General features: G+C 40.3%; 1 protein-coding gene across 2 annotated transcripts in view; it reads left to right on the forward strand.

The window, feature by feature from the left end:
* Nubpl (NUBP iron-sulfur cluster assembly factor, mitochondrial) overlaps positions 1–16,755 on the forward strand; it is a 180,320-nt gene that overhangs the window by 142,171 nt on the left and 21,394 nt on the right. For both annotated transcript variants that reach the window (XM_051195822.1, XM_051195823.1), the window contains exon 8: positions 12,034–12,119. In XM_051195822.1, coding sequence (XP_051051779.1) covers positions 12,034–12,119 — 86 coding nt within the window. The remainder of the gene's footprint in view (positions 1–12,033; positions 12,120–16,755) is intronic.

Genomic DNA, 16,755 nt, shown 5'->3' on the forward strand with positions numbered 1-16,755 from the left:
TGCCACCACTCCTGGCTTGAAAATTTTATTTTCAGTATAGTAATGTTTAAATTAATAAAACGTGTGTCTCTTGACAATAATTAACTGATTGAGGAAAGCATAAAGCCCCCAACAGTGACTCATCCAAGAATTAGTTACATTTTGAAACAGTCTATTAACACAATTGAGGTAGATTTAGGTATTACATTTTACTTAATCTAATAACTAATGTTAGTGGGCATTTCTTGATTTTTAGTAAATGCTGTTTTTAATTCAGAAAGTTCAGATATGACAAGATGTAAGAGAGTCTACAGTTAATGACAGTCACATCCATGATACCATGATAAACCACACATGTTGAGCGGCTCTTCCGTTTTCCTTTCACATGCAGTGCTGGGGCCCATGTCCTCATGTATGCTAAGCATTTGCTCTGACCCTGAGCTACACCCCAGTGTGTGCTGATCCTCTGTTTAAGTGTGTTTCTAAATTAATGAAGTAGAATCAGCAGTAAGCATTAACACTGTGAACATGGAGAGTAGCGTTTATGGCCTTTTAAGGCTCCTTTTGGCTTCATGTTAAACTGTCGCACTGTCCTGCAGACGTGATTCCAAGCAGGTTCTATGCATGTTTATTATGCTCCCCTGCTGAGATACTCAGCCCAGATATGATCTGTGCCTCATAGGCTGCACTGCAGAGTTGAATAGTTCTACCTCATTGTAATTATGACCAGCTAGCCTTTGGAATAATTAACTATAAATGTTTAACCACTCTGAACTCCAACCCAAATCCAGATAAGCAGTTATAGATTCTTCTGTAGTCATTGGAATTAACAATTAAGACAAAACTCTGAGTAATTATTTTGTGAGGTGTTTACATATTTGTCAGAATCTACCAGAAACTTAACTTCTGGTAGTAAATCTCAGATGATCCAAGAGCAAGAGAGTTGAGTGTATTTAAACAACATTATGTAACTGGTCTTAAACATTTAAGGATGAGATCCCTGTGAGAGCCTTTTTTTATTTATTTTTATTTATTATTTAATTTATTATTTACATGTCGATCCCAGTTCTCCCTCCCTCCTTCCCTCCCTCCCTCACTTTTACCCTCTCTGCCCTCTCACATGCACTCTAACCACCCTCTCCCTCCTATCCCCCCACCCCAATTCCATATGTAGGGGAATGCCATTCAGTTGGGGTCATATAGATCTGACAGGTCATGTGAAGTAGGGACTAGGGCTTCTCTCCTGTCTCTAGATTAAGGCAGTTATCCTTAATGGGGGATATGTTCGCAAAGTCCTTTTGTGCACCAGGGATACATCCTGGCTCCACTATCTGAGGTCCCTTAGACTGCTCAGTCCTTCTGACTGAGACCCATATTCAGGGGGGCCTGAGTCAGTCCCATGCTGGCTTCCCAGCTATCAGTCTGGGGGCCTGTTAACTCCTCCTTGTTCAGGTCAGCTGTCTCTATGTCTTTCTGCAGCCTGGTCTTGTCCTCTCCATCTGCATCTGGGTTCTAGTTCAACTCAGTGTTTATGTATGGGTATTTGCTCCTGTTTCCAACAGGTATTAGAGGAGGGTTCCATGGATAAGTTAGTTGTTGATCTCACTATCTGGGAAGAGCATTTATGGTAGCCTTTCCATGGTTGCTCAAATTGTTATTTGGTGGCAGTCTTGTAGTTCTCTAGACCTTTCTTTGGGTTCAATTTTCTCTTCAAATCAATATTGGCTCCCTCTTTTATGTGCTCTCTCTCTCTCTCTCTCTCTCTCTCTCTCTCTCTCTCTCTCTCTCTCTCTCTCTCTCTCTCTCTCTGTCACTTCCTCTCTCCTGTCTTCTATTCCTAACCGGACTCAATCTTCCTGGTCGCACATGTTTTCCTTTCCTCCCCCTCGTTTTCTCCTACTTCTCTCTCCATTCGCTGCCTCCCCCACTTCCCCTGTGCTCTGGGGGACTTGTCCCTTCCCGCTTCTGTGAGGGACTTTATATGAATCTCTTAGAATACACCTTGTATCCTAGTTCTTCTGGTTCAACTATGTTCATAGCAGCACTATTTGTAATAGCAAGAACCTGGAAGCAACCTAGATGCCCCTCAATTGAAGAATGGTTAATGAAGATGTGGCACATCTACACAATGGAATACTACTCTGCAGAAAAAAAAAAAAATAATGGTATTTTGAAATTCGCAGGCAAGTGGATGGCACTTGAAGAAACTACCCTGAATGAGGTAACCCAGTCACAAAAAGAGGAACATAATATGTACTCACTCATATATGGATTTTAGACCTAGAGCAAAGGATCCCTGTGAGAGCCTTTTAACACCCCCCCCCCCCAAATAGTCACATCTTTTCCAAACTAAACACTCTTTACTTCTGGCATTTCCTGTGGTCAGTAGAGGGAGCACAAGTTGTCTACCAGCTCCTCCATCATAGAACTGAAGTAACATCACTGGTAATGGCAGGCTGGAGGGAGTTTTAGGCCTTCTTATTGCTTCATGTGTTATGAGCTATTAAAAAAATTAAATATAGCCAAATAGAAATTCGAGAACTGGAAAGATAGAATGTATCCTCAAGGTTGGAGATCATATTTTAAGCTGTAAAATAACATCACAAAGAAATTGGCGTAATTCCTTTAAAATTTACAGTTTTGGATGATAATGTGGAGATTGAGTAATGACTAAAATGTCATTTTATTGGAAGCTTTGTCTGTTTATGTTGCATTTCTCATAAGTTTTGAGTATCATTTGAAGACTATTTGAAGTGGTTGCTTATATGAAGTGCTAAAACTTTTGGAGTAAAAAAGGATGCGTCTGTGTAAGGAACAAGATGGTGGCCCCTAAACTGTGTTGGCATTTTAAGGACTTAGTTATTACCTGGCTAGTAGTTTCTGTGTTATATTACATGTTATATGAGTGTTTGGTCACATGAAAAATGATTCCTATTCTTGTAAAAAAAGTTAGCAATTACTGTTCAAATGACACTATTATAGGTACAAAGAAAGTCAAATGATGTTAGAATTAAATATTTTAATATTTCTTTGCACTCTTATGGCTATCAGATAATGTCACTGAACATTTTTATATCACTTGAATATTTTTATAAAAAGTGAAATGCTTTTTTTACTCATAGGACTAGTGTAAATTTGTTCATTTTATTTGCTGAGGTCTAGTGAGATTCTGGAAGTTAGTTGTTTAGTGTTATAGAAACATTAATGAAACTAGAATTCAGAGTTCTTGACATCTGGTTTAAAGAGTTACTAAAATTTTGTGCTTTACTAAGGTAAGATAGGTGTTTTTGAAATTACAATTTTTCAGAACACCAGTCTTTTGCTAAGTGTCCATTTTGTACAAGGCATTTTGTCATTAGTTTTGGTTGATTAAAAAAAAATTAAAATAAATACAATTGGTTTTTATGTTAGTCTGCTTCCATTGCTGTAACAAAATGCACAAGCTGTGTACTTAATAAAAAAAGGGGGGGGGTTATTTAGCTCCTGATTTTGGACTCTAAAAGCCCAAGCGTAGGTTTCCTCATCTGCTTGGCCTCTGATGAGGGCTCCCTTGGCAGCTTTGCACTGTAGTAGCAAGCATTGTGCCAGGAACTTATGCAAAAGGGGGTTGGATTTAATCATCAGATAGGAACCTAGAAATTCAAGGGCCTTCCTCTCTGACTGAACAACTACCCAAGGCCCTAGAGAGGCTCCACAAGAAAGAATGACCTTTAACCCTCTGAGGACAGTTCCCTTGCTGCCTCCCACAGGGCTTACCTACCCTTTATATTTTTGGTTGTGAACCTAGCCTTTAATGGCTGGGGCATCTCTCTAGCCCTCTACCTTTAAATAATTGTATTTTATTGAGAACTTCATCCATGAGCAATACATTTATATCACTCTCGCCTCATCCCTCCCTCCAGTTCCACCTGTGTCCTCCCCAGTCACAATCGCATATGTATGTATGTATGTATGTATGTATGTATGTATACACACACACATCTGCTGAGTGCATCATATACCTATGTTCAGGGCTGACCACATGGGATTGGACAACGTATGCAACCTATGGAGGCAGATGTTTCTCTCTCCACAAGAGCTGACTGACTGTCACTCTTCATCTATGGGTTGGAGCATGTGGGAATGCCCATGTTGGGATATCAATTGGTATTGTCTTTATGCTCTGTCAAGCTATATTATTGAGAGTTCACGGGTACTGCTTCCCTGTCATATATAGAAGACACTATCTCACAGCAGGCATTCTTGGTCTTCCGGCTTTTAGAATCTTTCTGACCCTCTTTGTGATTTTCCCTGAGCCTCAGGAGTGGCGTTTGTTGCGCTGCACAGTAACTTATTCTCCGCACATTGACCAGTTGTGGATCTCTGTTATAGTCTCCATTTATTGCAAAACAGGATCTTCTTTGGTGAAGAGTGAGAGTTACACGTATGTATGGGTATAAGGATAAATATTTAGAATACAGTTATAAATTAAATTATGGGGTAAATGGCAGTAGTAGATTCTCTTCTGGGGTCTGTGACCTTTTTAGCCATGGGTAATTGGCTAGGTTTATAAGATCAGGTATTATTTCCCTCCTATTGAGTGGTCTTTAAGTCCGCTTAGACAAGTACCCAGGAGATAAAGGTACTACTGTTGTACTATTATGTATCTCTTGCCAATCCAGTCATTGTGGTTCATGGGTGTCACAGCTGGGTAGAACTATTGATTTCTTTTCTCCCCTGGCAGTTCACACAGCACCTTCAAATACTATGAGAGCTAGTCCTCAGGGAGAAGGCTTCCAGTCAGTTCCAGCTTGATTCCTCCAAGTTCTGTGTCTGAGTGTGTGGAGTCTTAGCAAGAGGTCTGGTCTGGGAGGCGATCAAGGACAACACAAATATCCTATATTGGTTGGGTGTCTCTTGGAGTTCCTTGACCAACAACTCAAACAGAAGTTCCTGGGCCTGGCACTGGGGTTTTTGTTATATAGTCTTTGCCTCTTAGGGGAAACATTATTGCCCCTAGTAGCATAACTTCATCTAAATTACTTATATATGTATACACACTGTCCTAATTAGGGTGACTGTTGCTGTGACCAAAATTAAATTGGGAGGAAAGACTTTGTTTGGCCTACACTTTCACAGCACTGTTCAACATTGGAGGAAGCCAGAATAGGATCTCAAGCAGGCCTAAAACCAGGAGACAGGAGCTGATTCAAAGGCCATGGAGGAATGCTGCTTATTGCCTTGTTCTTAGTGATCATCCCATGGTACTGGCATCTCCAAAATGCACGTGTCCTTATATATTGTATATTTTTAAATAAATGTAAGATCATGTTTCCCTATTGGCTTCTTCAAGTATCCTTAGTGATTGTTTAGTGATATTACCTCTATCCAGTGCCTCCAGATAAAGTCCCCTCCCACTTTCCCTATTTCTCCCTTCATATCTTCAGATATGAGTATGTAACCACAGAAAGCAGAATAGTAAGACATGGGTGCTACCATCCTATTAGTCCTCAGAGGACAAACATAGACCATTAAACACATGGACCTGTGTTGTGCATTGAGTTGCAAATGGAAGACAAGAATAGTTAAGCAAGAATGTATTTATATCCTGTGACTAGAGTTGGGAGTTTGTTTTTTTTTTTTTTTTTTAGCTAATACAATTAAGAACCCCCTGCCTAGTTGTTTATTATGAGGGAGAAGGTTGAGAGGAAATAACCCACAAAGTTCCTTGTTCCTGTATAAAGAGAATAGTCTGAGAGCAACTGAGATGAAGGAGAGGCATTACTTCTACTTAATAAGATGATCGGACAGGGAGGTTGAACAGGGGCTGGGCTTAGAAGTATAGTTAGGAGCCACTGCTAGATCATACAGTCATAGGAGACCTTGGAAACTATCTAAGACATATACCAGTTTTACAGTCAAGGAAACTCAGGGTTTTTCTGAGTTTCTTGCCCAAGATTAGTCACAGCTAGATGGGGCCAGAGCTAGAATTAATTCCTTCCACATGACTGAATATGAAAATATATTAATAACAGAATCGAGACAGTGGCAGATACTTGTATGTGCAGAGAATAATTTCCCAAAGATGTGATCCATCATCTGTTAAGAGAACTATTGACTAGCTTTTGGTTTGTTAAGCAGAGAAATTAAGAAAAGAAAGCTGGAGCCATCCATGAAATTTTAAGAGAAGGTTGAGCCGTCTAATGGCACATGGAAATGACCTTCCTGGCAACTTCTGAAGCATTTTATTATTAATAATAAGCATAGGAGTGATGGTGTTATTAACAGCAAGTATCTCTGGATGCAAGGCATCATATCAGACATTTGTGTCTAGTTGCATGTAAAACAGCAACTGTGGGAAGCAGGGATTACAGCACCATTTTGGGGCCGAAGAAACTGAAGCCCACATAGGTTGACTGAATCCGTGTTCACACAGCCCATCAGCTGTAGGATCAGATTTTGAATCCTTAGGTGTTTGAATCTCAAACTTCATCAATGGCTAAGACCTCTCCTAAAGTTTCCTATGATAAAAGAAACAAGCAAAGCATTAACAAAGAAGTACAACCAAAACTTAACAATGAAATCCAAAGTATTGACACGAATGTGAAAGATACAGATTTTGTTGAGAACTGTTGATTGCAAGAGGAGTATATGGCTTCCTGTTGAAGAAGTGCCATGAGATCTTGCTTGTTCTAGCTTGGTATGCCTGTCTTCCCACATGTGCGCTGTGGTCATTTGGTCCTCTTGCCACTTTTCCCTTAGCTAGCATCTCCCAATACACCTTCAGGCAGTACTCTGTGGCACCATTTGAACTCTGCTTTGCCTAATCAGATATTTATTGCTGGCCCTGCCTCCATTTTCATTTGCTCCCATAGGCTGTTGTTCTTTGTTCCTGTATAGTTATAAGCTGATGGTCTCATGTGATCTACAATATCTTCAGTATTGGGATAGCTAGAAGAAACCACAGAATCCAGAAAGGTTTCAGAATCTGCTAGTCATACAAGGCCTTTGTTGCTTCTACTTAATAAAAATCAGTCTTGCATTTATCCCTCAACATTTACCATGGGGCCATCTGCCTGTGTAACATGAATTGTTCTTCTCTACAGCCATGCCAGCCCCAAATGAAACACGTGGACACAATATTAGTTATAAAACTGTTGGTCGTTGGCTTGGGTTTCTTATTGGCTAGCTCTGTCTTAATTATTAACCGATAACTACTAGTCTATGTATTTCCACATGGTCTTATCTTACCAGGGAAATGCCAGACCTGCAACTCCTTTACCTGCTACATTGCAACTGCTCAGCATCTCCACAGAGAAGATAGTGATTTCCTGTTTGTCCCCTGCTTATGTCCTAATTCTGCCCAGCTGTGTCCATCACTTCCTGTCTGGCTAATTAGCCAATCAGTGTTTTATTCATTAACCAATAAGAGAAACATATACAGAAGAACATTCCCTATCATCTCTTTTCTGTCTAAATAAAAAGAAAGGTTTTAACTTTAACATAAAATTATATATAAGAAAATGGTTATCAAGTAAGAACTATTGCATGGATGTGGATCATTTGGGTATATGCCTAAGAGGGGGATTGCCGGGTCCTGTGGTAAACTAATTCCCATTTTCCTGGGGAACTGTCATACTGATCTCCAAAATGGCTGTATGAGTTTGCACTCCCACCAGCAGTGGAGGAGTGTTCCACTTTTTCCACATCCTCTCCAGCATGAGTCCTCATTGGTGTTTCTAATTTTAGCCATTCTAGCAGGAGTAAGATGGTATCTCAAAGTTGTTTTGATTTGCATTTCCCTGATAGGTAAGGATGTGGAGCACTTTCTTAAGTGTCTTTCAGCCTTTTTGATTTCCTCTATTGAGAATTCTTTCTTCAGTTCTGTACCCCATTTTTTAATAGGGTTATTTGGTGTTTTGTTGACTAGTTTCTTGAGTACTTTGTATATTTTGGAGATCAGCCCTTTGTCGGATATAGGATTGGTGAAAATCTTTTCCCATTCTGTGGGCTGCCGTTTGGTCTTGTCCACTGTGTCCTTTGCCTTACAGAAGCTTCTAAGTTTGAAGAGGTCCCATTTATTAATTGTTGCTCTCAGTGTCTGTGCCCCTGGAGTTATGTTCAGGAAGCGGTCTCCTATACCAATTTATTCAAGGGTACCCCCTACTTTCTCTTCTAAGAGGTTAATTGTGGCTGGATTGATGTTGAGGTCTTTGATCCATTTGGACTTGAGTTTTGTGCATGGCGACAGACATGGGTCTATCTGCAGTCTTCTACACACCCTCATCCAATTGTGCCAGCACCATTTGTTGAAGATGCTGTCCTCGCCCCATTGTATAATTTTAACTGTTTTGTTGAAAATCAGGTGTTCATAGGTGTGTGGGTTAATATCAGGATTTTCAATTTGATTCCATTGGTCTACCTGTCTGTTTTTGTGCCAATACCAGGCTGTTTTAGAACTATAGCTCTGTAGTAGAGCTTAAAGTCAGGAATGGTGATGCCTCCTGAAGTTCTGTTATTGTACAGGGTTGTTTTGGATATCCTGGGTCTTTTGATTTTCCATATAAAGTTGATTATTATCCTTTCAAGGTCAATGAAGAATTGTGCTGGGATTTTAATGGGGATTGCATTGAATCTGTAGATTGCTTTTGGCAAGATTGCTGTTTTTACTATGTTTATCCTACCTATCCAAGAGCATGGGAGATCTTTCCATTTTCTGGTATCTTCTTTAATTTCTTTCTTTAGAGCCACAAAGTTCTTATTATATAGGTCTTTTATTTGTTTGGTAAGTGTTACACCAAGATACTTTATGTTGCTTGTGGATATTATAAAGGGTGATGTTTCTCTGATTTCTTTCTCTGTCTCTTTGTCGTCTGAAAAAAGTAGAGTTACTGATTTTTTTGTGTTTATCTTGTATCCTGCTAGTTTGCTAAAGATGTTTATCAGCTGTAGGAGTTCCCTGGTAGAGTTTATTGGGCTGCTTATGTAAACTATCATATCATCTGCAAATAGAGAGTTTGACTTCTCCCTTTCCAATTTGGATCCCCTTGATCTCCTTTGTCTTATAGCTTTAGCTAGAACTTCCAGTATGATATTGAAGAGATATGGAGAGAGAGGGCAGCCTTGTCTTGTCCCTGATTTTAGAGGAATCACCTTAAGCTTCTCTCCATTCAGTTTGATGTTGGCAGTTGGTTTGCTGTATATTGCTTTTATTATGTTTAGGTAAGTTCCTGTTATCACTGACGTCTCCAAGACCTTTATCATGAAAGGGTGTTGAATTTTGTCGAAGGCTTTTTCCGCATTTAGGGAGATAATCATATGGTTTTTCTTTTTCTGTTTGTTTATATGGTGGATCACGTTGATAGATTTTCATATGTTAAACCATCCCTGCAATCCAGGGATGAAGCCTACTTGGCCATGTTGGATGATTTCTCTGATGTACTCTTGAATTCGGTTTGCCAGTATTTTATTGAGTATTTTTGCATCGATGTTCATCATGGATATTGGTCTGTAGTTTTCTTTCTTAGTTGTGTCTTTGTGAGGCTTGGGTACCAAGGTTATTGTGGCCTCATAAAAAGCGTTTGGCAATGAACCTTTTGTTTCTATTTTGTGGAACAGTTTGAGAAGTAGTGGTATTAGTTCTTCCTTGAATGTCTGGTAGAATTCTGCACTGAATCCATCTGTCCCTGGGCTTTTTTTGGTTGGAGGGCTTTCGATGACTGCTTCTATTTCATTTAAAAAAAAAAGAAAAGAAAAAAAAAGAACTATAGTTACAATATTTAGTCTATTAACATTAGCAATATTTAAAGAAAATATTCTGTCATCTATCCTATTTTTGTGAATCTAAAGTCTTATATGTAACTTGCCTTTTATCATAACTAAGGAAAAACATAACCTTAGTTATCTATCTTCAACTCCATCAATGACCAGTCTAGAATTGACAGAGACATCTTCTACCTGGACAGTTACCTGAAGTTCTGTAAGATATTCTATCTTTGACCCATCATAGGTCCTAGTGTGTCTGGCAGACTTCTCAGCAAAGCAGGAAATTTGAAACTGTCCACCTGTATTGGCAGTTTATCAATCATTTTTCTCTGTGTCCTGCAGAATGTCTGGCAGACTCCTCCATGAAGCAGGAACCCCTCAGGACTGTCTTGTTTTGTAAATTCAGCAGTCACTTTCCTGTGGGTCCTGAATGCCTTGTCTATCAAACAGTACAGGCAAGAGCACTTTCTTGCCCCAATGGCTAATCTCACCTTATTGAATGCAAACTCCATAATGAGTTTATTTGATACCCATCTTCCTCTGTGATGTAATTGGTATTGCCAGGAGCAGTTGTGTCTCACTGTCATGAAAAAGCCTAAACTATTTTAAATGTCATATCCTGTGGGTCTTTGAAAGGTTTGAAGAATATCTATCCATCTCAAGCATATCTCTATATATTTAGAAAGCCTAACTAACATAGCTATAAGTTTTGACTATTATAGGTAAGTATATATAATCTGTACTTAATTATACATTTTAAAAGATCTGTATAAACACAATACTTAAACAAAAGGAGAAATTTACACATAACAAAATTGACCTTAAATTTGTATCAGTATATGAAAATCCATACCAATGCAAAATATTCATTTCTATATCATTTTCCCCTTTTTTCTTTAGAAGGAGACTTACTGTGGTCATTAACCATTAATAATCAAACCCCTTTAAAGGAAAATATGTGTTTATAAACAATATTTGGGAATGTGGGTATTGTTCTCTCCAAACTGCTTCCTACTGGTTGGGGCACTGTTAATATCATGGGAAACATGAGAAAACACAGAAACCTGGCCGAATCCTTGTTGTAGTTTACAAAGCTATATTGCTTCAAATGTTTTAGGTGCTGCATCACCTAGGAAACTGCTTCAGGGGATCTTGCTTCATCAAACTATCATAGTCTGGAAGGAATCCACAGCTTTTCATCTTCTGTGGAAACAAAAATAAAGCCTCTTTTCCAAAGTAACATGTCCTTAAATTTAAATTTTGAAGTCAAAGCATTTTTAAAATGTGTAATTCAGCAGCATTTATAACCAAGTGTATTTTAATGCTGGAGGTCTGTACAAACTGGCAGGAAGTGACGTAGCTAGGCAGTAATAGAATATAAGCAGAGAGAAAGAGCAAGCCACAGAACACCTTACCTTCTAAGTGTCTCTGCAGGGAAAAGATCGATTTCCTATTTGTCCCTGCTTATATTCTGTTACTTATGATGTAGCTGGGCAGAAACTGCCACTAGCTAACCATAGAGAGCTCTGGAAGTCTGGACAGACAGGCAGGAAGTAACATAGCTGGGCAGTAACAGAATATAAGCAGGGACAAACAGGAAATTGTTCTCTGTCCCCCAGGCAGGCTTTATTTGTGCAAGAAAGATATCACCACATGCCTGTGCAGGGATCCCAGGCACCTCTATTGCCATCACTCAATATTGACTCCATTCAAACCTGGCCAGTCTACATCCATTTCTACCATAGCCCTTGGTGTCACACAACACCCTCACCCCATCCCAACATTTGCCACAGTGTGAGTGTTTCAGAGTATCAACTTTGAAAACTCAGCTTAGGAATTATGTCTTTCTGGACGACTTCCCTATTGCTTTTTCTTGTCTTTTACTTCTCCACCCTACACATCGTGCTTGCCACCTCTTCTCCTGGTAGTTCTCCTTCTTGTCTCTCTGTTAGAACTTCATGGCCTCATGAGCATCTTCTGTTACAGTGCTCAGTACTTTGTGTGGCAGTCCTCATTCCTTCTGGTGGACCGATTAGACTCCTGCTTCTGGACAGCAGGGCTGGCCCAGTATACATCTCACTAACACATTTGAATGGAAAGAGGCTACAATGCTCAGCCTGCTGATTTCAGAAATGAGGAGTCAAGGACAGGAAAGGGAAAAGTAGATACCTTTTTTATTTGCTTGTGTCAAACTTGTGTGAATTGACTAGGTAATGTTGTAGACTCTGAGTATGTGAATAAAATCATGTTGGAAGCAAACTTTCCCTCAAGCATTAAAAAATAGCCTTGCTTTGTTTCCCTTTTGACCAGGTGCTGTGATCGTCTCCACGCCTCAGGACATTGCGCTGATGGATGCACACAAGGGTGCTGAGATGTTTCGAAAGGTCCACGTGCCCGTAAGCATTTATACCCTCACTGATAAAAGTATGAGACCCATCTAGTATTGCGATTAAATAAGGATCAGGATAAACAAATAGGCTGAATAGATGTTTATTCGGGGAGAAATAACTTACAACCTAGACAGATGAACACCAGGAAATTCCACCTGATGCTCTCCTATCCGAGTCCTGCCAGCAAGAGAGCTTTTCTTTTCCCGGCTCCTCCTCCAACCTTCCACAGGTCACTTCCGCTCATGGCTCCACCCCCAATGGGCGTGGTCAGTGCCACAGAAGGACTATCTCACTACAATCTAGCTTAAGAACCAAGTCATTAACAAATCAGCATCTGAGTTTTAGTTTAACCTTCTGCATGAGACTCCTGGTTGGTCATTCCAGTTACTGTAAAGTTACTCAAGTGTCCAAACATAAGGCTGGTAAAGAAGAATTCTGTAGCAGGATTGCAGGATTGCAAACTTTTTAAAGAGCTATGCTCTCCAAATGCTGCCAGACTCAAGTGAGCATCTTAGAAAATGCTTTCCTGATAGACTAGAGTAGACACCTTTGGGAAAGGAGGTGAAAACGTAACTCCTTTTCCTTTGTCTGATTACATTTTAACCCTTGATAGTTCATGTTCTTCTAGGGAGTATTTCTGGCTAGTCTGTACATGACAAAATAATGTAAGAATGTAATAAAAATAGACAAAGAATAATTAAGATCAGATGGAGCCCAAAGTAAAGTCAGCAAACACATTGCATGCTATTAAGGAACTTAAATATGCTATGGATTTTCTAGCAGCCAAAGGAAATAAAAAAGCATGCTACCAATTAAGAAAGACACTGTCCATTTGCACATAGTTAAAACAAGCTGCTTGCTTGAGCGAGGCAGTGCCGAGACCAGACACAGACTTTCACTCAATTATTGAGGGAGCAACTATATATTGAATACACTCCCTCTTCCTCACTATAAGGCAAAGGGTTTTCCTCCTAGGGTGCCTCAACAAAAGCCCTGGGAGAATACCAGAGGACAGTTAGAACATGACCTCCATGATGCGTCTGTCTGCATGGCTTTCCAAGTAGGTCTTTAGAGCTAATAGAAAAGGGGACCTTTAAAACTCTGGTCTCAAGTGACAAGGTGCTTGCTATGCAAGACTGATGACCCAAGTTTAATTCTCAGAACCCACATAAAGGTGGAAGGAGAGATTTGTCCCAGATTTGTCCTCCAACTACCAAGTGTGCACCATGTGGCGCAGGCCTGTGCTCACTTATACATACACCATAATAATAAATACCAATGGATAAAAGCTCAGGCCATGTATTACCTTCAGGGCTCTCATAACTCTCTACCCTGCCTTCTCTCTACCACAAACTGTATGATAATTTTGTTTGTTTGGTATGGGAAGAACTCAGAACTTTCCTCAATTTCTTCTATGAGCCCATGACCCAGAAAAAAAGTTCAGGGACACTTTCTTCAGAGTTTTTCTGTGAGAGGAGCCTTGAGAAATGTAAGACAGCAACACGGAAGAGTCAAGGTGACCTTCCCCACAGTGTGTCTCCTCCCAAGGCAGCTGGAATGGAGCTGGTACCTTGACTAGACAAACAGGCATGGGCCAGAGTGAAGGGGCCTAATAAAGAACATGCCTGCCATGCCTGTCTGCTTTCTTTCCAGAGTTGCTATTTTCACTGGCAAACTGAAACATGTGATTAGAGCCAGTGTTCCAGGCTCTGAAACTTAGCTTGAAGAAAATTTAAATCATGGCCACCGCATACAGAAAACTTTATCTATTGCATGTTTTGAACAGGGTGACTTTGCACTATCCTTCAGGATTAAGGAATATGTGTGGAGCCACTGAGGAATGTGAGATTAACATATAAGGTGGCAAAGAGACAGGCACCCTTCTACCAAAATTGATGACCTGTAATCCTTGCTGGCAATAATTAGATATCAGGGCCATTGGTCTGTAACTACCACTTCAAGGTCCAGGTCAAGCCGTCTTCCTGCCTGCATGTGAATTGTGAACTTTCATTGTGCTGGGGTGAAGATAGAGACATAGGCCTACTATACTCAACACCTGCAAATCCTTGAAGGGATTGGTCTTCAAAGAGCAGGAATCAGATTATCAGATTTTCTCTCTTATCTCCCCCAGAAATGAGCATTTTTATACAAGTAGATCATTTGAGATGGTAGTGGCTATGGGTCAGGCCCTTTATGGACTCTGTTTACTCAAAGTCTATTGACCACAGTGGCCACATTCAGTGTGTATACTTTTAGTTCAGGTGTTATTTTCCTCTGACACCTGTGACACTTCTTGACCTGTAATGAAAACAATCCCATATGTTGCGATGGATTTTTCTTCCCTGTTCTCCAAGACAAATAATGGGCCAGATAATTCCTTCAGAACATAACAGAAGAAGAGAGGCTACTCACTGAGCTCATACTGGGATTTGCTGGTTAGATGCCATGTAAGCATAAAAGTTGAAGAGAGTAACAGGGGAATATCAACAGAAGTGAGGGGTAGTGGGCTGCGTGGGCTTGGAGTGCTGCAGCCAGGGTTAATGAGAAGAGGAAGCAGCTGTTTGGGGTCACACTTGTGATGTTTAAGTTTTAGTGTTAGGGCAATTCTGGGTCATGACAGGGCCAGGATGTGGTCCTGGGTGTGTTGGGACTAAACAGGATAGAAATGAAAGTCTCAGGAGCTGTGTATTCTGCTTTCAAGATGGAATTAATCATTCCTCCCCCTGGCATTTTGGACATCTGCCTGCTGTATCTGCCCTAGCCCTCTTTTTATGCCCTGATTTTAATCATTTGCTCTCTTTGCTGCAAAAACAATTTAAAAATAGATAGGATATCTTAATCATCTCTTAAACCCAGAAACCAGCATGAGTGTGAGGTAAGGCTCACAGTGAATGAGAACTTTCCAAGGCTGAGCCCTGTGTGCAGCCTTACAAGCATAGTGCTGCTCCCTGGAAAAGTGGGTCTCAGTTATCAGTGAGAAGTGATTGTGATGACTTCTGAGAGCCTTCTGGCTCTTAAAAGCCCCAGAGTCTAAGAAATGGCAAAGCGTTCGGAATTAAAACATGTTCCATAAATGCAAGGGCGATGCTGTGCTGTTTATTCCACTTTATTCCTTTCCCTGGTTTTCAGTCTTGTTCTGTTTCTCCCCTTTTGAAGTACATTAGTTGCCATGGAAACAGTGATGTCATTGGAATTCATTGGTATGGACAGAGTTTAGTGATGTCTGCAAGAACGTTTTGAAGTTAATTTAAATGATATCTTAACTCAATGCATAGCTTGAGAAAGGAGGAAAAGATGAAAGATTAAATTCTGCCCTCTGCCTGAAATGATAAAAAACTGACAAATCCTTGATTATAGAAGGATTTGTAGGTAGACTTTTTCAAAAACATAAGAATGTTTGTCCTTACCCATTTTTAATAGTGAGTAATTTATGTTTAATACTATTGTGACCCACTTCTGTTACCTCCTTTTCCAAGAGCACCTCACGTTCCTTGCTACTGTCTCACCATCTGAGTGTCTGACTGACCTCACAGGGATTTTCTTTGGGAACTAATTCAGCTCCTGAAAAGTACCCCAATGTATGTTTATTCTCCTATTTCTTAGTTACATGGGGGTTCACTTCAATTCAAAAAACAGTTGTTAACTGATGTATTTGCTGATATTTAGTGTCCTTTATGATGAAGCATTGTGTTCCAGTTTGCTTTCTGTGATAAACACCATGACCAAGAGAAACTTGGGAGGAAATGGTTTATTTCATCTTAAGGGGTCCTGTCCATCACTGAGGGAAACCAAGGCAGGAATTCAAGACAGAAACCATGGAGGGACAATGCTCACTGGCTTGCTTTTCCTGGCTTGCTCAGCTACCTTTCTCATAAAGCCCGGGCCCACCTGCCCAAGTCTACAGGGGGAGGGATGCTCCTGTATCAATTAGTAATTACTCCAAGGTGACTGTCTCTAGCTTATGTCAAGTTAACAAACGCTAACCAGCATTGACTGTAAGCTTCGATGATGGCCTCAGAAAGAAAAGCAGTACCATTCTCTGAGGTCTTTTGACCTGTTGATTAACTCTGTGGTATTGAAGGGGCCCTAAGTTCTGAGAATAAGAAACTTCTCAGGGTCCTTGGGGCTGGTGTTGGAAAAACCTTCTTTTATTTGCTTCTTTTCATAGTTCTGTAATTTTGGACACGGTGATCTGTTACCTGATGAAGTCATTTCCAGCCTAGGGAACCCATGTTCACTTCAAATTTCAGCTCAGCAGTTACTTGCCCTAGGTTTTTTTTTTTTTTTTTTCTTTTTTTTTTTTCCCCTTCCCAATATGCCATGTAAAGTTTATGATACTCCCTGTCAACTCCTCATACACATGTCCAGGTCACCTCTCACCTCATTACAGGTTTATCTGTTTATCTTCATAGGACAGTTCAAGTTCCTGGGTAGCAAGGGAACCTGTCTTAACCATCTTGTCAAGTTCAGCCACCTGGCACACAGGCATACTGTCACTGTGACCCAGTAGATGTCACCTACTGCCCACTGTTCATGCTCCCCTGAGCATGGGTTGCTCTGCCATTTTGCATGTCACAGCCAACCTTGGTGTGTCACAGTCACGTTGGCCTTCCACTTTTGCAGCATTCCTGTATCCAGTGTG

Source organism: Phodopus roborovskii, unplaced genomic scaffold, assembly GCF_943737965.1.
Source record: "Phodopus roborovskii unplaced genomic scaffold, PHOROB, whole genome shotgun sequence".
NCBI lineage: Eukaryota > Metazoa > Chordata > Mammalia > Rodentia > Cricetidae > Phodopus > Phodopus roborovskii.